Source organism: Lycorma delicatula, chromosome 1 (assembly GCF_047948215.1).
Source record: "Lycorma delicatula isolate Av1 chromosome 1, ASM4794821v1, whole genome shotgun sequence".
NCBI classification, from domain to species: domain Eukaryota; kingdom Metazoa; phylum Arthropoda; class Insecta; order Hemiptera; family Fulgoridae; genus Lycorma; species Lycorma delicatula.
In genome coordinates this window covers 87817113-87840000 of record NC_134455.1, presented here as the reverse complement: position 1 = coordinate 87840000, position 22888 = coordinate 87817113, and the positions used below count along the sequence as shown (strand labels likewise).

General features: G+C 30.0%; 1 protein-coding gene across 15 annotated transcripts in view; it reads left to right on the top strand.

Annotated features, from left to right (window-relative positions):
• Unc-115a (actin binding LIM protein Uncoordinated 115a) overlaps window positions 1-22888 on the top strand; it is a 430063-nt gene that overhangs the window by 334377 nt on the left and 72798 nt on the right. For 14 of the 15 annotated variants that reach the window (XR_012755285.1, XR_012755284.1, XM_075357657.1 and 11 more), the window contains 5 exons: window positions 710-870; window positions 11019-11090; window positions 16228-16420; window positions 17438-17680; window positions 21716-21822. Coding sequence is in view for 13 of the 15 variants with exons in the window: in XM_075357657.1 (XP_075213772.1) it covers window positions 710-870; window positions 11019-11090; window positions 16228-16420; window positions 17438-17680; window positions 21716-21822 (776 nt within the window). In the remaining 2 variants the exon portion in view is untranslated. The remainder of the gene's footprint in view (window positions 1-709; window positions 871-11018; window positions 11091-16227; window positions 16421-17437; window positions 17681-21715; window positions 21823-22888) is intronic. The other variant, XM_075357618.1, reaches the window with a different exon arrangement.

The window sequence follows — 22888 nt, the reverse complement described above, 5'->3', positions numbered from 1 at the left end:
TTCAACCTCCCTGTTCACCTGATTTTTTCCTTGTGACTTTTTCCTACTACCGAAATTCAAAGTGTCTTAAAAGGATGTCATTTTGGAACTCTGGAGAACATTCAAAAGACTGTGACCGAACAGTTAAAAGCCCTACCAGTTGAAGCCTTCCAGTGCTGCTACCAGGAGTAGGAACAACAACTTTGCTGGTGTATAGCTGTCCAAGGGAACTACTTTGAAGGGGATAATATTGTTGTTTGAAAAAAATAAAAACTTTGGTAAGTAAAAAGTCAGTCTCATTACTTTTCTCACACACCTCATATGATGAGTGACTACTGCTGGATGATAAAAAGAGAAGGCTTCATCGAACACAAGGAAAAAAATGAATTGAATAAATATTATTGTCTGCAAAATAAAGGTAGGAATTTTAATTTTAGTTATTAATTTTGTATTTTATTATTTAAGAAGTTTCGCAATATTTTAAGGGGTCATAACTAAAAATCTGAGGATGATGAAGAAAAACTGATTTCGTTTTAAGATTCAGCATAAAAAATACATTCAAATTCACCTACTTTTATTTCAGTTCCAAATTATTATTTTTTTTTTTGTTGATCTATATTATTAATAATTTTTAATTTTTTCTAAGCTTTGTGAGTGCAGTATATATTAACTTTAATATTCAATATTTTGTTAAAATTAACTACTTATTATATTTACATTGTTTTACCAGGTGGTGCTATTTGGCATCCACGGTGTGGTCCTGGGCCAACAGAGAATGGTACTGTTCTGAATGGTTCTGTAAATGGTCATTGCACCGATACTGAAGGTGAGAGTGGTAAGGAAGGCAGAGAATTTGACCGTATGAGTAGTTCAGCAGTCAGTGAGATGCAGGTAACTCCATTAGTTTAAACTGCATACTTAGTAGTGATACATACTTACACTGTCAATGTTCTGTCATTTTTAATTTGCACGTAGGTGTAATGATTAAAGTTTTATTTTGATTTGTTTCATAAACCACTGTAATAAGTAAAATATATAGAACAATTTTTAATTTTGATGTATTTTGTATTATTTGATTTTTGCTAGTTAGATATTTTTTTTGGATGTTTGAAATTTTATTTATCTTATTTCAGGCCTGTGTTAACAAAATTAAAAAATTGAAATTATTTTATTAAAAACAAATTGTAATTTATAACAGTTACAGTAGTAATTAAGTAAATGTTAATTATTCTTCCATTATTAGCATATTATTTTCAGTTTGTCTGTAAAGAAAAATGAAAACAATATCCACTATCACTGTTAGTGTAGAGATGGCATTGAATAATTTTATGTAAGAATAAATAATGTTGTGAAAATTTCATTTCATTCAGTTAAGAAGTTCAGAATTGTAACAATTATATGTAGTTGGAAGTGACCCATTTTATTAAAATCTGAGTTCAACTACTGGGGTGAAATAAGTTTTCATTTATTTGCCTGCAGTACACGTGGAGAAGATATCTGTTCCATAATGTTTGATCTGTATCTTTTTTTTTGCATTGGAGAAGGAGGAAATCTCTAACAGACACCACTACCTCTATTAGTGGTAGTGTCAGTTTTGCACCAAGTAAAACCTCTCCCCCTTCTCAAAACATAAGGGAACCAGACCCACCTTAGGGGTATTATACAGCCTTCATGGTTGTCTTTCGGTATCAGTGCAACATAAAATATATGCCCCATTATTTATATTTTATATTTATAATATTTTATACTTATATTTTAAAGACCACTGGAATCCTGAAGGCATTGTCATCTTACAGCAGATACCAGATAATCTTGGGGACGTTTCCTATTTAACCAAGGCTTTATCCATGGGATCAACCTCCTCGTTCAATTTCTTTTCTCACCTTTCCACCACCTACCCTGGCACCTTTCTAACATTACATCTGGGGCCCCTTCCTTGCTCATACCACCATGTCTATTTGCCCTCTCTAATACTGTCAGGTCTAATGGTGGAATTATGCCCTCTCTCTAAACACAGTTCTATATGATGATGCTACCTTGATAGCAAGGTACATTGTAGCCTTTCAGATGTTTTCTGGCATCTGTTTGATGCTAGAGCTCTTTTCCAAACTGGAGCTGTATACAAAACTACCAAGTTTGCAACTGAGGTAAGCTACCTTAGTAATCTACTGTGGTAATCTACCACAGCCATGTGGTAGATATTGGCATACAACAAATAGCTGAAACTTAGCTGAGCTAGTTGTAAAGGCTCTAGTTGGAGCTTCTTTCTCTGAAAGTGATGATATTTGTTATACAGTCAACTCCATTAATAAACAGAATAAAAGTTCCCCTGTTTGGAGTAATTTCAACATCTCATTAGATGTGCTGTGCTGATGTGCTTAAGCATATTTGACTGTGAAAAAGGCGGCCTGGAAACTGCTTCACTATTTACATTACTCAGAAACCCTGACATAAGATGCTTATTATTCTTAAAAACGAGCGTGTGATTTTCAGCAGTTCCTAAATGCATCATATCAGGTCACTTCAGGCATCAGGTTATGCACCTAACATACACTTCTTATATTGCCAAACTTAACTGCATTCTTTATATTGGCAGATTTTGCTTTGGTATGTTATTAGTAGTTGTATTTATTTCTTTAGCCTGTAGATTAGATTGTTAACTGAAATTTATGTATTGCTACTCTACCGATATAAAAATCAAGTAACATTGGCGAGAAAGAATGTTATTTACTTGTTTGTGATTAGATACATATCTGAGATGAATTTTGTCTGTAGTCTCAGATTTCTTGCTCATTTTAAGCTCTTATTTACTGATAGTTTCACACTTTTTATCAGTCTCAGGTAATTTTAAAAAGTGAGAAGATCTATTAAAGATAAATTCCAATGGCTGAAATATTTAAAAACTACTCTGTAGATCATTGAGGATAAATTATGTATACGATTATATTTATATAAAATTTAACCTGTTAATTTACCAGTTATAGTATTTTCTTTGTATTAATTTACGCATACTGTACAAATGGAGGACAAAAAACAAATTTATTTGTGAAACATATATGTAATGGTGTATTTTATTTATTGTTTCATAACATTTATTTCACTTTGTTTATAGATTTCAGTAAATCTAGGCTTTTATACTCAATTGAAAGATTAAATATTTTCCTTTTTATCACGTAATTTCTACTGAATATAATCATTACATTTTTCTATTATATAATGAATTTATTTTTCTGTATATATAAATATAAATAATTTTTTTATTCTTTAAAACATAATGATAAAAATAATAAAGCTCTGTTCTTTTTTTGGTTATTATTGTTTGTCAGAGTTAGATTTTCTTATCCATCAAATGTATTTTGTTTGTTCTTAACTTTCTTTTTAATTGCTTATTATTTTCTCATGCACTACTTATGGACATTGCTAGTTTTTTTTTGTCACCATCTAATTTCATTAGATTATTATTATTATTTTTTTTTTTACATTATATATTGCTATATATACTTATTTTTAGCTGAGTGGAACTACCATTCACTGGTTAGTTTTATAGTATTTTTCATATTAGTATATACTGTACTGTTCTATTTGTTACAGGCATTTATCAACCCCCTCTAGTATTCCTAACTCCTCTTTGTGGTAATAACTTCTCATCAAATAGTTTTGTAAATAATATTTGTTTCATTTATCCTTTTTTATATAAATAGTAAATCCTTATTGTTGTATGTACCAAGTCATTCATATACATTGCAGCACTTCCACCACAATTTAATAAATATCTCTCTGTTTGTGAAAGGCTGAAGGTGAGGGCAAAAAATGCCTATTGCCGGATTTTTTTTTTATAAAAAAAAAAGAAATTAAAGCTAATGTAAAACATGAATAAAATTTACAACTAATAACACAGATAAAATCTAAAATAAAACCAAAAAGTAAATAGAATTTAACAAAGTCCGAGGTGGGTGTAAAGGGCCCATTCTTGGATAACAAAAAGACTTAACGAAAACTAAAAAAAACATAAAAGCTCTAACATAAAAACTTAAAACTAGGTTAAAAAACTAAACAAACAAAATTAAATAAAACTTAAAACTAATATCATTAAAGAAAGACCTACAACTAATATCACAGATGGAGTCTTAAAAAAAAAATAAATAAATAAAATTTAACAGATTCCAATAGGGAGTATAAAAGGTTCCCTACTCGGATAACAAAATCAAAAACACTCTTTCAGTTACCTTATATTGAAGTTAGTGATTGTAATCTGAAAATAATAGAGTAATAGAAAAAATGGGTTGCCAAAAATTCAAAGGGAAAGCTATCGCCCAACTGCTGATTAATAGAAAACTTGAAGAAAAGATCCACCTGAGAACAGAGTCATCCTTTTTTAAGGAAAACCATCATCCATCCCTTGAATCATGTGGGATTATCAAACTAAATGGTACATATGGGACTGAAAATAACAGTTTTATCAAGCTGAAGTGATATCAGAATGGGATATGAACAGTTGAGATTACATTGCTTTCTTTGGGTTAGTTTTTTTGTGTTAACCACGGACTTCAAACAATCTACTTGTAGCTAAAAACAAAACTACTTGTTAAGGTGTTTATATGGTAATAGTTTTTTTTTATAAAATTATAGTTAATGGTTTTAATTATTGTAATTTTGTTAGCCATATTACTATGAGGGTAAATCAAATATAAACGGGATTTTATTTAAAAAAAAATTATTTATTGAAAAATAAATGGCAAATATATTACATTTTTTATAAGAAATACATTTTTTCCAGTAAGAAGGAAGGTTTTTTATTGCAGCATCATAGAATGAAGATGGTTGCTTCAGGAGCAAATTGCGCACGAATCATTCCACGCTCTCATCATCTTCAAATCATTGCCTTCCAAGAGCTTCTTTAAGCGGCCTAAACAAATGAAAATCGCAGGGTGATAGTCTGGGTTGTAGGGAGGATGATCAAGTTTAGTCAGTGCATTTCTTCTAGTTTTGGAACTATTAGAGCTGCAGTATGGGGCCTGGCTTTGTCTTGGAGGAGGATGACCTCTCAAATCGGTTGGTCTCATTTTTTGCTGTGATATCCAGCCTTCACCTTGTTCAACAGCTCCCAGTAGTAAGCAACATTGATTGTGCATCGCTCATGCAAAAAGTCAATGAGCAAAATCCCTTGCCGGTCGAAAAAATGGGATAGTTGAGTCTTGGGTTTCACTGGGGCTGCCTTCCCCTTTCCTCTGCCACTCAATACTGGGTTGTTTGGATTGGGGAGTATAGTGGTGGACCCACGTTTCATTGCAGGTGACGATCCAACTCAAAAATGCATCCACCTTCTTTTGCAAACCTTGCTGTAAGCCTCTGACAGACCTCCAAACATCTCAATTTCTGATCTGTGGTCAAAAGCCGAGGAACCCATCTGGCACACACTTTATGGAATTGTAGGTCGTTTGTGATGATCACTTGACAGCTTTCGTAACTTATTCTGACCTGTCCTCCAGTTTCAGATACTTTCATCTGTCGATTGTCTTCAAGAATGTCTTGAACAACGCAAGTGTTTTGTCTGCAATACTGGTCCGAGGATGGCGATTGTGTTCCTAATTTTCCACTTGTTCTCGTCCTTTCTTGGAACTCTTTATGCCAGGCAAACACACGAGTCCTTGACAATGTTTGGTCCCCGAACTGTGCAGTCAATTTCTGGAAAATTTATGTTGCTTGAACTCCTTCACGAGCAAGAAATCTTATAATTACGCATTGCGCAGTTGAGGGATGCATCTGTTGCTCTGACATTGTGAGCATTACTGACAAATTGGTTGAATGACCAGCTCTACCTACTTCTAATGATCCCACCCAAGCATACTACAAGCATGGCCCCAGTCTTACCAACCGTAGACACTGAGGAACAAAAATCCTGTTTATATTTGCTTTACCCTTGTAAAACTGTTTATTGCTGGCTTACCAAACTTTACATTTTGTGAAAGTGATGTGATTAAAGTGCTGTATGGCATATGGCATGTAGATTTTTTTGTTACTTTTACTGAACTACTCTTATAAAACTTAAAAAAATTTAGAGGTAGTGAATGTTCATCAATGAGAATTGTAAAGTAGAAAAATTTTCTACTTTAAGAAAGTGTAAAATGGTATTAAGTCTTCGAATGATCTAATTAAAGCTGTCATCTAGTAAACCAAACATACGAGGTGCTACCCAAAAGTTTGGGGAATTTGAATTTCGCGCGCGAATCATTGCTGGTACAACCTGCTGCCGCTTGATGTGGCTAACAGTACTCTTTGTGAATCAGTGTTCCAACAGCTGTGACGGTGAGAGGCTGCATTGTTGACTTTCGTGCGGTTGTGTAACGTTGCGTTTTACTGCTTTGGCAAAGTTCTAAATGGCAGATTTTAAAGAGCAAAGAACCTACATCAAATTTTGCTTCATGCTTAAAAAACTGGTGCAGAAACCCATCGCATGCTTGTGGAAGCATTTGGTGACAATGCTATGAGTAAAAGTAAAACATTTTTGTGGTACAAACAATTCAAAGATGGACGAACAACAGTCGATGACGATGAGCATTCAGGAAGATGATCAACAAGCCCAACACCAGAAAACATCGCAAAAGTTCGAGAGGCTATTGTTGCAGATCGTAGACAAACAATCCATGATGTTTGTGCAATCGTACAAATGTCATATGGGTCCATGCAATGCATCTTGTCGGACAATTTGAACATGAGACGCATTGCTACAAAATTCGTATCGAGACTGTTGAACAGCGACCAGAAACAAAATCGCGTAGCTGTCTGTAGTGAATTGAAAAATTCAGCAAGAGATGACCCAAACTTCATCTGGCATCATAACCGGTGATGAGACATGGGTGTATGGGTATGACCCTGAAACTAAGCAGCAGTCGTCGCAGTGGAAGTCGCCAAGTTCACCGCGGCCAAAAAAAGCACGCCAAGTTCGCAGCATCGTGAAGTCCATGATGATTGTTTTTTAGACATCAAAGGCACTATCCATAAGGAATTTGTTCCTCTTGGTCAAACTGTCAATGGGATGTTCTAAGTTTTGAAGCAGTTAGTGAAAGCATTAGGCGCAAATGTTCAGATCTGTGAGGTAACAACAGTTGGGTTCTGCACCATGACAATGCGCCTGCGCACACATCGCTTGCTGTTCGGAATTTCTTGGCTTCCAAAAAGATGGTAGTGATTTTTCACCCACCCTATTCACCTGACCTTGCTCTGTGCGACTTTTTTCTCTTTCCGAAAATAAAATTTCAATTGAAAGGCCGTCGTTTTAACACAATTGAGGAGATTCAGGAAGAATCCCAGAACGTGCTTTGAACACTTACACCTGCAGACTTCCAGAGATGCATGGAATCATGGGAAAAACGCTGGGATCACTATCAATGCCCAAGGGGATTACTTTGAAGGAGACAGTGGAAATTATAAGTTATGGTAAGCTATTTTATTTTTATGGTAAAATTCCCCGAACTTTTGGGTAGCACCTCGTATACTATATGCACTTTCAAGTTTTTAGCCCATAAAAAATCCTAACAGAGTAGTAGATGAGTAAAATGTATGCCAGTATGTTGATATATCAGCTATAAGTTGATCAAAATTAAAAGAAAAGAAAAAAATGAAAATGTAGTAATTTTCTCTTCTAATCCTTATTTAATATTAAATCATCTTTTTCTAGCATGTACTTGCTTAACTAAAACCAGTTAAAAAAGCATTAAGATTTGTAACTAATCTCAGAGCTGGAGTTTGAACTTGTAAAAACCAGTACTGTTAGCTTAATGAGATTAAATATTGTTGTTTCTAATACAATATACTCGTATTTGAATTATCTGCAGTGTTTTAAATTTGTAGTAAGGTGTATTTTTAAAAAAAAGGAAATCCTACTTCATTAAAGAATGCTTTTAAAAAAATTCTTGCCATAGATAAAAATTATTGCCTATAGATAACACAGTATATACTAATATTCTATATATGCAATATAATTGAAGTATACGACAATATAGTGAGATTCAAACAGAAAATGTAAACACTTTTAACTTTTCGTTTTTTGTGAATTGAAAAGTTTATTAATATGAATTTTATTCATGGTTGTTATTAGGCATGCACATTTAAAGGGTGGTTTTTCTTCTTTATTTTAAATAATGAAAACCATTTTAATCTTATCCTAGCCTTTGATAATTTATGCTAGTATTTAAAAAAATTATACATTGTCTTTCTCATCATTGACGGTTCATAGGTTTATTCAATTAAATTAAAGGTATAAATGAATTTAAGTGAAATATAAATTGTTTGTAATCAGAAGTTACATATAGATAATTAATTTTGTTAATATGATTGTTGATAGTGATGAGTTTCAAATACTTAGGTAGAAATTTTTATTACATTAATTTAATGTTAAAGATTGTTTTCTTTCTTTGTTTATAATTAATTTTTTAAGTGATTATTTTACAATGATATAATTATTTTCATTTTAATGTGATGAAGCAGTTTAATTGATTTAATTTTTTTCAATATACAATAGTTTTTGAAATAAGTAACTTTGTTTAAAATTACAGTTATTTATGTCAATAAATAAATTATTTTAAGTGTTTTGATCCATTACTTTTTTCCTCAGTTGTACTTTGTCTTATTGTATGATGTTTTTTGTGTTTGATGTTTAATTGTGGTTTATTTTTTATTTTAATTAATATGCTGTTTTATTTTATTTAGCTATTTTGTATTCTTTTAATTTGCTTATCACTACAGCTTGTTTCATTATTGTATACATATTTCTTTTGCTATTAATTTAAAAAACATCATTATTAATTTTAAAATCAGTAACAATGAAAAAGCTTTTTGTTGAACGTTTATTCTTATACATTGTTATAATATGTATTACAGAAGAAAAAACTTGTCTTTGAAAAGTTATATTTTATAAGCCATTAGGTTAAAAAAAAAGTAGTTTTTATACTATATTCAACTTAACAGCTCTCTCACAAATATGAAGTTTATACTGTATTCTACACTTCAAATGGTACAGATGACCAGAATTTCTATAAGTTTTAATGGAAATTCTTCTTTCATAGTTCTTTTTCTGTCCTCTTTTTAATTGAAATTATAAAACTACATTTACCATGTAGTAATGTAAAGGTGATTAATTGCTGCTAAAAACAATATTCTATTATTATTAAGAGATGAAGTAACAATTACAAATGCCTCAGATTGGAAATGACAATCAGAAAATTCTTTTTTAATATTTAAACAACAGAAAACTACATTCTTAAAAATGGTTAAGAAATATATATTTATATATATATATATATATATATATATATATATATATATATGTAGGAAAGTATTACATCATTCCAGTAATGGACAGCAGAATTTGCGTATTCATCCATAATAAAATTCAAAATTTATTAAATATTTATGATTTCAACAAATTCAAAAATTATAAAAATTTATTTTAAAATAATTATAGAATTAAAATACCAATTGAAGATGTGGGATCCTGTGAAAATTAATTCTTGAAATTAATTAATATGGTTCGTTTAACTTATCTGTTTACTGTGTTTTGGTGGGTTTTAAATTTCATTTGATATTAAATATATGTAAAATCTCTGAAGTTGTTGAATATTGAAATCACTGTTCAGGGGAAAAAACAGAGTATTTTTTATGCATCACTTTTCATAATTTATATGGATTTTCTTCAAATAAACTGCAAATCATAAAAAAAAGTAGGAAAACACTTAAATATAGTTTAAAACTGCATTTTTCCATAAGTGGAAAAATAATTAATTTTTTATTTATAAAATCATCAAAAATTGCTATCAAGGCAAGGATTTTTCATTAAGCTAATTAAATTAGTTGTTTTGTTAACTGCTGAGTTAATAATTGTTAATAAACTGATATTCTAGCAGGGAATTGTTCTTGTTTAAATTCTGAAAATGTTTATGTTTTTTTAATGTAAAAATTGTTTGAGATTTTATCAGATTTATTACATAATCCTTGGAGTTTTAAATTGCTGAAGAAACGATAAGATGTGTATGAGTATGGAAATATGAAACTTACGTGTTTTATAGGTTAATAATGGTTCCTTTATTATTGATTTATGAAGCAGTAATTAATAGTAGAATAATAGATTTTAAAAATAAATCTTGAACTCAATTATTACACAAGAAATTGATCAAGTATATGAAGTTTCAAACAGAAGCTCTATTTGAGTGTAAGCCATTTTATATGGAGCTGAAGTTCATGGGAAACTAATTTATTACATTAGTACCTATAATAACATAAAATCTATGAAACTTTTTTAACTTAAAAAAATCCATTCAAGGAGAATAACTTTCCCTCCATTGTAATAAATAATTTAAATTTTTGTACTTTTAGAATTAGGTTTAGATTTAACTTCAGATTCACCCATTATTCACTACTTAACTACCAAGGATTGTATTAAAAGAAATATTTATGTTAAAAAAAATATCACATTAAAAGAAAAATTCTGTGATCAAATAGACTAGTTAAGAGCGACTAAATCTATAGTTAAGAGTAGACTAAAAATAGTTAAGTCTATAACGTTCATTACTTTAGTTGCAGTTTTTTTTTATTGATCATCAAAGACAAGGTTTTTTTTCAGGATGCTGACTATAATTTAATTCCTCGGCTTTAACTGCTGTGTTAATAAACTGTTTTACTAATAGGGGATGTTCTTTTCTAAATTCTGAAAATATTTGTTAGTTTTTTTTACAAAACATTTTAGGCGACAGCAGTTTTTTCCATTTTTATAATCTCACAAAAATCTCACTGTGATTTCACAGTATGTTATTTAGACCTCTTTAGTTTAAGTCTTATAAAATTACATTAGAACTTTTGAATAAATTATCTTTATTTGCGATATTAAGTATGTTACGATCTATGAAATAAGCTGTTTTTATTCTATTTTTGGTTTGTTTTTTTTTGTAGATGTTAATCATCACTTTTTGTTTTAGTTTGGCATGAGATTTTAAATTTGGTTTTGGTTATGTGATGTGTATTTTGTTGTTTTGTTGTGATGACAGTTTTCACTTCGTTCTCGCACACCAAGTCTCAACGGATCACTTTATAGTCCTTACAATAGCTTAAACAGGAAGGTTAGTTTATTCATGTTTGCTATTGTCATGCATGTAACTGCTTTTTTAATTTTTTCTTTTGTTTAATTTTATTTATATTACTGTTCTGCTTTCTCATCTATTAATTACTATTGCTTTTATCCTTATTACTGAAATCACTTATCAAACTGTATTTTTGTACTTCTTTTGAAACAGGTTGTAGTATTATTATTTTAGATCAGGAATATTATAAAACAAGTTAATGATTAAATAACTTGTATCTTTTAGTAAAAAGAAATATCCTAAGTGTTTTATCATTATTGGAGTATTACGTTCATTATTTTTATATAAATGAAAATAATATATATAATTTTTTGTTATATCTTTATTCTTATAAAGAAGTTATTTTTTCCTCAAGACAGTAAATTTGTTATCAATAATAAATAATAAATTCCAGTTATAGCAAATTCAGTTCACAAATGGTGGTTTAGTAAATTATTATTTCATATAGTCAACTTATTATTTTTATTAAATCATTTAAGCCTGTAGTGTATTTTTTATCAAAAGAACTGAAATTTATTTATTTTTTTTTAAAATTGATACAGTTTTATTTATTTTTTATTTTCGTAATATGTACATGGCACTCTGTTCAACAAGTGAACAATAAAAGCAATGATATGAGGGTGTCAAATGACATCGTTCCGTCCAATGATATGAGGATGGTATGTTTGACATGTAAATGAGGTGTAATCTTGTACAGACTTAGGCCAACCATTCCTGAGGTGTTAGGTTAATTAAACCCCAACCACCCACCATCTACTATTCAGATCTGTGTAAAAGTAACTAACTTTTACTAGAATTTGAACATCAGAACATTCAATTTAAAAAATTAGCTGTTAAAACAACTAATTTGTGACGAGTTAACTATTAGACCAACCTTGTGGGGTGGTTATAAAATTAATATCTAATATTTGGTAGCTTTTGAATTATACAATTACATTGTTGATACAAATTCAGTCATTTCATTAAAAATAAATGGAACAAATTATTTTTTTCATAGTCTTGACTACATCATACAAAGTTTGATGGTATCAGTTTATAGGATCTAATTGAACAAATCTAGAAAAAAAAGTGACGAGAAATATGCAACAGTAAATATATTTGTTATTCAAGTAAAATTAAGTAGCTGTATAGTTGTAAAACATTCGAAATTGCATTTACATTGGTGTACAATGGCTTTTTTTTAATAGGTGATGTATTATTATTATAGGTTTCAAATGAAGTGACTGTTAGTAAAAAATGTATAGTAATAATTGTTTAACATACAGAGTTAATTATACAACATAAGAACATCCTCATGAGAGCCAGTGGATGTACTAGCAAGACATTCTGAGATGTTTCTTGACAGGTCAGGTTTTACATCATGAAAAATTTCTTGGATATAAAAGTGTAGATTTTTATATTCTAGTTGATATTTCTATGTTGCATTTGCACTTTATAAGTAGGACATCCCATGAAACATTATTGGGATACATTTTTAATTCTTTGGATAGCCTAAAGACATCATTGGTATCTGATTAGAGTGTCCTGTAAAAACATTTTGTTTTATTAAATCATAATATATATATTTATTTAACAACTTAGTAAAACTTAATATTTTTAATATCGTAGGAACCTAAAAATAAGTGGTTTATCTAGTACCCTTTAAAAGTGTGGTATACAGTTACCCAGGCTTTGTAGTATATCTTTTGGTATTCATGTTATTCTATTTTGTATAAAAGAGAATAAAAATATCTGATGGGGACTTTCTATTTTTCTGGAATTTGAAGATTTATACAGATATCCTGGAAGAATGTAGGATAACAATGAGGAATACTGCATATCTCAAGATATTCTTGGGATATTTCATATTATTTCAGGATATTTACTGGATATCTTTGGTATGTAAAGTGCTATAAAGGAATCTCTAAAGCTAAATTAAATATGTTCAAATACATGTAGTTCCAATTAAAAAAGAAAATTAAAATAACACCCAATAATAAGAAAGTATTGGATGAAAAAATAGTAGCAATAATAAATGTTAAATGAAACATGGTAATTGAAAACAGATAATAAGTATACAATATAAACTATTAACAGTCGACAAAATGTGAGCTGGTTCAACTAACTTGTATTTTAGAATGACCTGCCAGTTTTACAGGCAGGTTAAAATAATGTTTCTGAAAGATACTAAACGTAAATAATATTTTTACATAGATTTAATCAATCATTTTTTTAACTAGTACAAAAATAGTAAAAGATAGCAGCAGAAACTAGTGACATTCAGTAATGTATATTTTGACTCAGCCAATTAGCAGTATTATACTACTGCAAATAAATGTTGTTTCTAGTCTCTGGTGCTTCTATGAGTAATTAATCTGCTAGAAACAATCAACTGGTTTTGTATGTGTATGTATGCATTATAATTAAAAGGTAATTAGTTACTTAAAGGAATGCAGTGAATATTTTGAGGTTAAATTTGCCATATGAAAGAAAGGAAACATTTTTTTGTTTATTTGCTGTAATATTTTTTTATTGAGATTGTGGTGTTTTATATTTTGCAATTTTTGTATTAGTTTCAGAAACAAATGTTGGTATTTTGTAAGTTAAACAAGTTTGTTTTCTTTTTAAATAAATTCAACTGAAATTATAGAATTAAATTTCATTTATTTGAATTATAACTAATTCTACATGATAAGTAATGTGTATGTTGATAGTTAATCCAGAAATATAACTTTTATTAAATTGAAAAAGAATAATAATATTTAAATTAAATTATTTCAGTATTTGTTAAAATAGTGAAAACATAGTTTACTGTTTTATTTTAAAGTTTTTCTCTGATTATATATATGTATGCATGCGCGCGCATACACACACACACACACACACACACACCCATAAACTAGTTAATATTTTCTTGTAGATTAATTACTCATAAAAGCATCAGAGATTCCAGAAACAAAATTTATTTGCATTATAATATTACTAATTGGCTGAGTCGACATATACATTATTGAATGTTGCTAATTTGTGCTGCTTCTTTTAGTATTTTTATACAACTAATTAAAAAAAATATGATTGATTACATCAACATAAAATTATTTATGTTAAGTATCTTTCAGACATTATCTTGTTATTGTTGCCTGTAAAACAAGTAGATCATTCTAAAATACAAGTTGGTTGAACCAGCTCATATTTTGTCAACTGTTCACAGTTTATATTGTCTAATAATTTTACTGTTGCTGTTGGGTGTTTCAAAAAGGATGCAACACTTGAAATCATAATACATATTTAAACATGAGTAGATCTTGCATTATTCTATTTGTTTGATAACAACACTTTACTCAAGATTAACTGTACGTAGTTAGTTAAGAAATAATCGTTAGTTAGGTAAGAAATAATAATAATACTGTACGTAGTTTAGTTAGTATAAGAAATAATCTTGCCTTGCTCTTTGTCATTTTACTGTTCAATCATTTCTTTTATTTTAATTTTTGTTTGTTTTAATTTTCTAGTTACGTTAATGTTAATGTTCTAGTTATGTATAATATACGAGGTATGATCAAAAAATATGGTGAATAATTTTTTATTAAAAAAAGTAATAAGGTTACATAGAATTTGATTTAATCTCCTTCAAAGTATTGTCCTTGGCTAGTAATGCACTTATCTATTTCTGGAAGGCGTCTTTCAGAAGGGCTTTCAGCTGCTCGGTCGTGGCCCTCTCAGTGTCAGCAATGGTGTCAAAACGTTTTCCTTTAAGCACAGTTTTAATTTTTGGGAAGAGCCAAAAGTTGTATGGTGCTAAATCCGGTGAGTATGGCGGATGTGGACAGACAGGAACACTTTTTTCGGCCAAAAACTCGCGAATAAGAAGCAAGGTATGACACGGCGCGTTGTCGTGGTGAAGAAGGAAGCCATTGGTCCATTTTTCTGGTCGCTTTCTTCGTACGACATTTCACAAACGTTGCAGTACACCCTTATAAAATTCAGAGTTTAAAGTTGTTCCCCTTGGAACGAACTCTGATCGCACTATGCCCTCACTATCGAAAAAACGAGCATGACCTTGATGTTGGATTTTGACTGACGTGCCTTTTTAGGGAGAGGAGAAGAACTGGTTTTCCATTGGGAACTCTGCATTTTGGTCTCAGGGTCATAGCCATAGACCCAACTTTCATCTCCAGTTACAATTTTGGCCATGAAGTCCGGATCTGCATGAAGACGACCCTTCAACTCCGTGCAAATTGACACACGATTTTCCTTCTGTTCATCACTCAAAAGTCTTGGAACAAATTTTGCACTCACTCGTCTCATTTGCAATTCATCAGTTAAAATGCTTTGAACGGATCCGTACGAGATGTTAAGGTCTTCCGATAGCTCTCGAATAGTCATTCGCCTGTTTGAACAAACCATTGTTTCCACTTTTTGCACATTTTCAACTGTTTTTGAGGTTACTGGATGTCCCGCACGCTGCTCGTCTTCAACAGACTCATTTCCGCTTTTAAATCGGTCATACCACTTGTACACAGTCTTCAAAGTTACCACATTATTGCCATACACCGATTCTAACATTTTGTGAGCTTCTTTGGCACTCTTTTGCAACTTAAAACAAAATTTAATGTTAATGCATTGTTCAAAATCGATGTTGCGTGACAGACATGATGAACACAACCTCACTCTAGCGGCTCTGGCAGCTGACTGGCAAGCTTGAATGTGTTACAACTTGTCCCTGCCTGTCTCAGTTGATCATGCTATTGGACAAATTACAGCATATGGATGTAGCGTCGGCAGTTGCCGCTATAAAAATTCATTTTGATCACACCTCGTATGTGTTATATTGTCGATATCATTTTGTTCTTTCATTAAATATATATATATATATTATACATACTATGATCAGATGAATAGGAAAATAAATAAATAATTGTAATTATTATTTTACATTTTTTTGACTACAAGTAAATAAAATTACCATTACTTTCATTGATGATTGAGTGACTTATATAAGCAATAACTCAGAATGTGCTTCGTATATAAAATACATGCCCTCTTTGATTAATCTATGAGTAGCTTTTTAATTATAACTTAGTTTATATTTCTTTTTCTTATTGTTTATAAAATATATATTTTACCGATGTTGCAGTTTACTACATATCAGCGTGCTGGAAGTCCAGGTTTGATCTTGCGTGAATATAAATCTAATCAGTATCCAGAAGATATAAGCCGCATTTATACCTACAGCTACTTGACTGAAGAGCCAACGCATGGATATCTTAAACGACCTATTGACCCGTACGACAAACCACCGACATCACCTCATTTCCATAGACCAGCATGTAAGTTAAATATTTATTTTATTCATCATTATGGTGGTCGTATTGATTGTTGCTTTAAAATTATTTTTTGATTTTCTTCTTTAGCCAAATTTTTAAACTTTTTATTGCACTTGTTACAGGCGTAAATTAATGCTTCACATATGTTGGTACAATATCAGATATTTCTCTGACATTGTTTGAATTGACATTTGCTTAAAAAGTTGTTATTATTATTGAATTTGAATTGAGATATTTGGATAAAAAGTAAAAGAATAAAAAGAAAAGAAGAGCTTTGTATAGCAGGTGTGACTGTAAAAAAAAAAAGCATATTAAAAATACATCTTGTATCCGGCCACTTATGAGATCTATGCAGAGTAGTTAAAAGTTATGTTAATTAACACAGAAAATGTTCGAAATTAAAGAATACCTGACTATAGTTTAAAATTCTAGATGTTCTTATAATTTCTCCAATTTATTTTTATTTATATGAGGTTGCTGCAAATTGCTATTCCTGAATCATTGGGCTTACTAGATGTCAGCATTTCTGAAGAGTAAATGTACCTGCATATTAAAATAAAATGAAGTTTAAACCATTCGACTTGTGGATCTTGTGAAGTAAGCTTGCTGATAAAGATAATGATGATTAATGAAGTACTAGAAAAGTTAGTGAAAGAAAAAAGAACTTGAAGCATGATAAAGGATGGCAGTAGTGAAAAAATTAAGTCAAAAGCAGGTAGATAGGTTAAAGAAGCATTTTCAAACCTAACTAGTAAGAGCCATTAATGAAATACAGAAAAAAGTTATTAAGCAATATTTATAATAAATAATTCTGCAGAATTTTCTTTCATATCAAAAATAAAAATGGCTCAAATTTTTTAGTTTGTGGTATTATTTATTTTAGTCCTATAAAAATTATGGCAAAGAGCATCTAGTAATAATAATAATAATGTGAATAAAATTTACAGTCAGAAATATTGTTATCAATACTGTTTTTAATGTATTCATTTTTTATTACTTTTTTACCTTATTTTATTACAGCTGCTCATTCAATGCGTGGTAGCAGTAAATCATCAACTCTTCGAAGTAATAGTCGTTCAGGAATGTGTGTTCTGGTTGAAAGTATTCGTAGTGAAACTCCTAGACCACGATCCCCTCACATGAATAATGAAGAACCTATTGAATTGGCACATTTCCCAGCTGGACATCCACCTCAACCAGGCGAGAAACCCAAAATAGAACGTGATGATTTTCCGGCACCACCTTATCCTTATACTGACCCAGGTAAAAGTGGTAATGTATTATGAATCATTTTAGTGTTTGTAAATGTAGTCACTTTAGGTGTTTCTAACTTATTTATGTAATAAAATAAAAATAAAAGACCAGTTTTATTCTTTAAACTAATCCATTAATATATATGTATAATTTTTTTTTTTTTAAATGTTACACATAGTGAACATGGTATATCAAAAAATTATGGTGCTAAAGTGATTTTCTTTTAATTTTTATTTTCCTATCATTAATTCAGACTGCAGTACAGGTGTCTTTTAGTGATGTAACAGTATGGGTCATAAACTATTTGATGTCCTAGAAAAATTGCTCATGAATGTGGTAAAAGAGAAAGATAAATTTTATTAATTTTGTTATTCAGGATTTTTTTACACATCAGGCCATTTAGTACATTTTTTCTGGGTGCTACATATAATAAATGTTAGCTATGATTAATTTTAGTTGCGAGGTCAAACAATTGTAGACCAAAATCACCCAAACCTCTCCAAAACTGAATCTAACGGGACCGATTCAGAAATCCATTTTGAAGAGGTTTCTGTGTTGCAGAGTTTCATTAAAAATCAAGCTAATTTATAGTGAGATCCTACAGAATGAATTACACAAATATAAAATCAAGTTAGACAACAATGTACATTTGGAATATTACAGAAACTTTATTTACTATATAAAGACTACATTATTCGCTAGTTTTTTTTTTAAATTGTGGTTCTTTTCCGTTAATTCACTTCCACTTAAAACATTTAGTGCAGTATATATTTATTCATATATATCAAATTAACTAACTAGGTTATGTATTGTATTCATACATAAAGGTTACTTAGGTTTAGATCAAGGTTAAAGTTAGGTTAGGTAATGTAACTAATAATTCCATGTACTAAACTTTGTATGATACCAACGTAACCTAACGCTTTCTTCGCTCACTAACCTCATCTAATTAACACTAAATATAAAAATTATATACAACTTAATAATAAAAAAGTGATATTTAAACTAAATACAAAATGATATTGAATTAAATAGTGATATTCAAAATGGTAGTGAATTAACAGAAAATTTAAAAACTGAAATAGGTTATTTTTAGATAATATGTATTATACTGTTTGTATAATTTTTTACTTACCTGAGTGATAGTGAGAATTGTTTTAATTTACAGATATTTCATAACTATAAGTATGCATTTTTATTTTCAAGTTAGTTATATTTCACTTATAAGTTACCCTTAAAAAAATAAGAAATACACAGCCTAAAACATACGTGAACTGACACACTCACTGATTATAAAATAATTTTCTGTAATTTTAAAAAATAATCAAGTACTGTATTTAAACTCTAAATGGATATTGAACAATCAAAATGTGAAACTAGAACAATAAACACTCATAGCAAAATGAAAACTATTACTGCTTCCAATCAGGGTGTTCACGGCACTGACTATAACATTATTCTCATTTGATGTGTATAAAAAAATTCTAAGAAACTATTAAATTTTTTGACAAAACACAGCACATTTATTATTTACATAAGATGTCGCCTGCTACCGTACTTTATCGCTGACCATAGGCTTATGTACTGTACCCACTGGGTTGGTCTAGTGGTGAACGCGTCTTCCCAAATCAGCTGATTTGGAAGTCGAGAGTGCCAGCTTTCAAGTCCTATTTTTACACGAACTTGAATACTAGATCGTGGATACCAGTGTTCTTTGGTGGTTGGGTTTCAATTAACCACACATCTCAGGCATGGTCGAGCTGAGAATGTACAAGACTACACTTCATTTACACTCATACATATCATCCTCATTCATCCTCTGAAGTCTTATCTAAACGGTAGTTACTGGAGGCTAAAGACGAAAAAAAGAGAGGCTTATGTACTGTAAGTTGGAGCCATAAATGTGATGGCATATCTTGTTCTAAACAACAATTAGTCATTTATTATTTTACAAATCTTGGTTTGTGTACAATCTGTTTTTTAATCACTTTCTTTTATTATAGGCTATTCCGTTTTTTATTTCCTTTCTGTCTTATGAAATAAATTTAACATTGAAATTTAAAGTAAAATCTGTGTTTCTTTTTTCCATATTACAGAGCTTTCTATCTTGAAGAAATTAATTTTTATTAAAATAAATTGGGACTTAGGAAAACTGTTCGTTTTGAGGAGGTTTCATTTTTAAGAGATTCTGTTTTGTGAACATTTTACTGTATGCTTATTTAAACGTTTTCATCTGAAATATATGTCATCTACCTGATCATCTACTTTGTCTTCTATTTTACCCTGTAAAACCAATTGTAGATGTAACATGTCTTGGATAAACAAACTTTTAATTTAAGTACTAGATGGTCCAAAGGATGTAAAACCTATATAGATCAATTAAATATAAATCGTTAAGAAAAATTAAATACTATATATTGTATTTAATTTTAAAGATTTTGCTTTTAAATTTTAAAACAGATTAATTTTAAAGCAGAGTCTTTATAATAAATATTAAAAATTGTTACCTTTACCTTTTGCGTAAGCTCTCACGTTTTTAATAATGCATATCCTTAATTTTTTTTTAGTATCATTTTTTATTTATCTTAAGTGATATGAGGATCATGATTATTATTATCATATTTTATTAAAGTTCCTAGAGAAAAAAAAAGGTGATCAAGAGTTGTTGGGACTGTATCCTTTTGAAATAACTCATAAAAAATTCTTGAAAAAAAATCATGGTTCTGGTTGCTGTGAGTACCATCTTGTAAGTACCTGACTTCAAGCTGTAGGGCAAAAAAAAAAAAAAAAAAAAAAAAAAGACAATAAATTTAATTAAAATGCTTATTTATTGCTTAAAAAACTCAATTCTGTGAAGTGGCTCACCAAATATTAATTTTTTCATAACATGAAGGATCACCTTTAATCAAGAAAATCATTGGGTTTCAATAGATAATTTAAATCTATATTAGAATTACTATTTGCAGGTTTTTATTTTATCTTGAAACATACATGGATGCATGGGTTTACATTGTTTCAAATTCAGCTATTCTCTGAGTAAATTTAGCCACTTAGAGGAACCTTGCTTGGTTACTGAAATAAACATTATATAATATTGTATGCATACTTTTAAAGAATATTGTGTGTTCTTGCAGCAATTAATTTTGTTTATTTTGATAATGTTCTTTAACAACACTGACTTTGTGATTTTATAAGGTCATGATTAAATGTTACGTCATGTTCTTTAAACTGTTAGAAATTCTGACACCGAGAAGGTAGTTTATGCGTTGATCTTCCGAAGCAGTTGTTTTTTTATGGAATCAATAATACTAACTGTTTTTAACTTTGTACTGAAGGATGACCAGAGCATACGTTTTTCTCCTGTTCCATCATTTTTACAAAAATTATCTAAGAAATGTTTTATACTTAATTTATTTATAACAAGTCTTGGAAAGGATATTCTGAAATAGTTTTTTGCATCTGTATGTAAGAGTTTGTTTGTAAGTAACGTCCTAAAGTAAAGACTTTTTTTTGTTATGTGAGGGTCATTTTACATGTCTACATAACAAACAATAGACAAAATAAGTACAGTCAACTGTCTAACTAAAGGAACTCAAGCCACTTAAAAAAGAGACATTGACTCCAATGACATGATAATAAAATAATTTTTCTATATCTGTGCTGGTGCTGAGAGTTATAGTTTCAAATTCACAATTGCGTGACTTGAACTGCTCATTATAGTTCAACAGTTCTTTGCTGTACTGTTTAAAGAAACTTTTTATTTATCTGTATTCAAAATTTACTAAAATACCCATATGTCAAGTCATTTATCAGTAGCATTTGTATCATAATTTATCATATAATATTTATTGGTAACTGAGTTTCCATATCATAAAGTAAGGCTATAAACATAACATCTCACCTGTCTCAGGTATAGTTTTAAAATTAGACCATAACTGTTAAACATTTTTCTGATTTTGAGAAATACTGAGGATTGTAATGCTTTACATTATTACTTATTCCGTTTTACATTTCCATTTTTTAATGTAAATTTTTTTTTAACAGAAAGACGCCGAAGGTGGTCTGACACTTACAAAGGTGTACCGGATTCAGATGAAGAGGATACCGTTGATGGTACACAAAAAAAAGAATCAACAGAAGAAAAATTCAAGGTAACTTAGGTCATAAAAGTCATGTAAAAGAATAATAAAATTGCTTTATATTGCACTTAATAGTTGAGTTCCAAATAAAACATCTACAATTGAAATGAAAATTAAAATATTTTTATCAGAAAAACTACTAAACTAAATTGTTGGGAATTTTTTGTATCTAATAATTTTATTAATACGTTTGCATAACCAATTCATGATTTAATTACTGCTCTTTATTAGTCATTGTACAAAATTAATTTTTTTGTATACTGAATGAATAGTAAAGGTCAAAGTATTTTGATGTGAAAAAAATATTGATAAGGTAGGCTGAATTAATTTTATTTCAAGTTTTCACAGACAGTCAAGGGAACTGTTTACGCCAACGCGTAAAGTTATTTTATTCCAATGAATTCAAGGTTATGGTCGATTCTTGTAGTTTACAGGCTTGGTAATTTATTTCGCATTTTTTGTAAGGCTTATCATACGTGTATTTTAAAATAGGTTGTTTGGGTTTGTTTTCGATATCAATTTCTCTCAGTCTCCAGTTTGACTTGCTGATTACATCATCATATTGGTGTCAACATATTTTATATCTCGCATTATTTACTGCTGTTTGGTCTTAATGTATATATTAATCTTAAGTGTTTTTTATTCTCAACCAATTTCAATATTGTCATAGTTCCTAGAAGTCTATTTCTCTTTGTCTGCCCTGATGTCATTTCTTCAACTTACATATTCAGAATTTATTTTATCAGCCTTACGTAATTCTTTAGTGGTCTGCTTGCTTGTAAATTATTTTTGTTGTCTTCGTTCTCGAATTCCACACGTTTTCTCTAATCGTTCTCATACTAACACTAAGACACTACTCTTGTTGCCAACACACACTCTCTTAGGTCTGCCTAGGTGTGGTTTCCCCCTCCTTTCACTCACACCATTTTTTCGGCAGAGTAGATCCAACATTCATCCTGTACAGTCGCCTATGGCCATTCTCTCTCAAACTTTGTGATAATATTTTCATCGCATTCATACCCACATAAACGTTGCGGTATTTCTCTGTCAAAATATTCTCTAGCTCTACTCGGCAGTG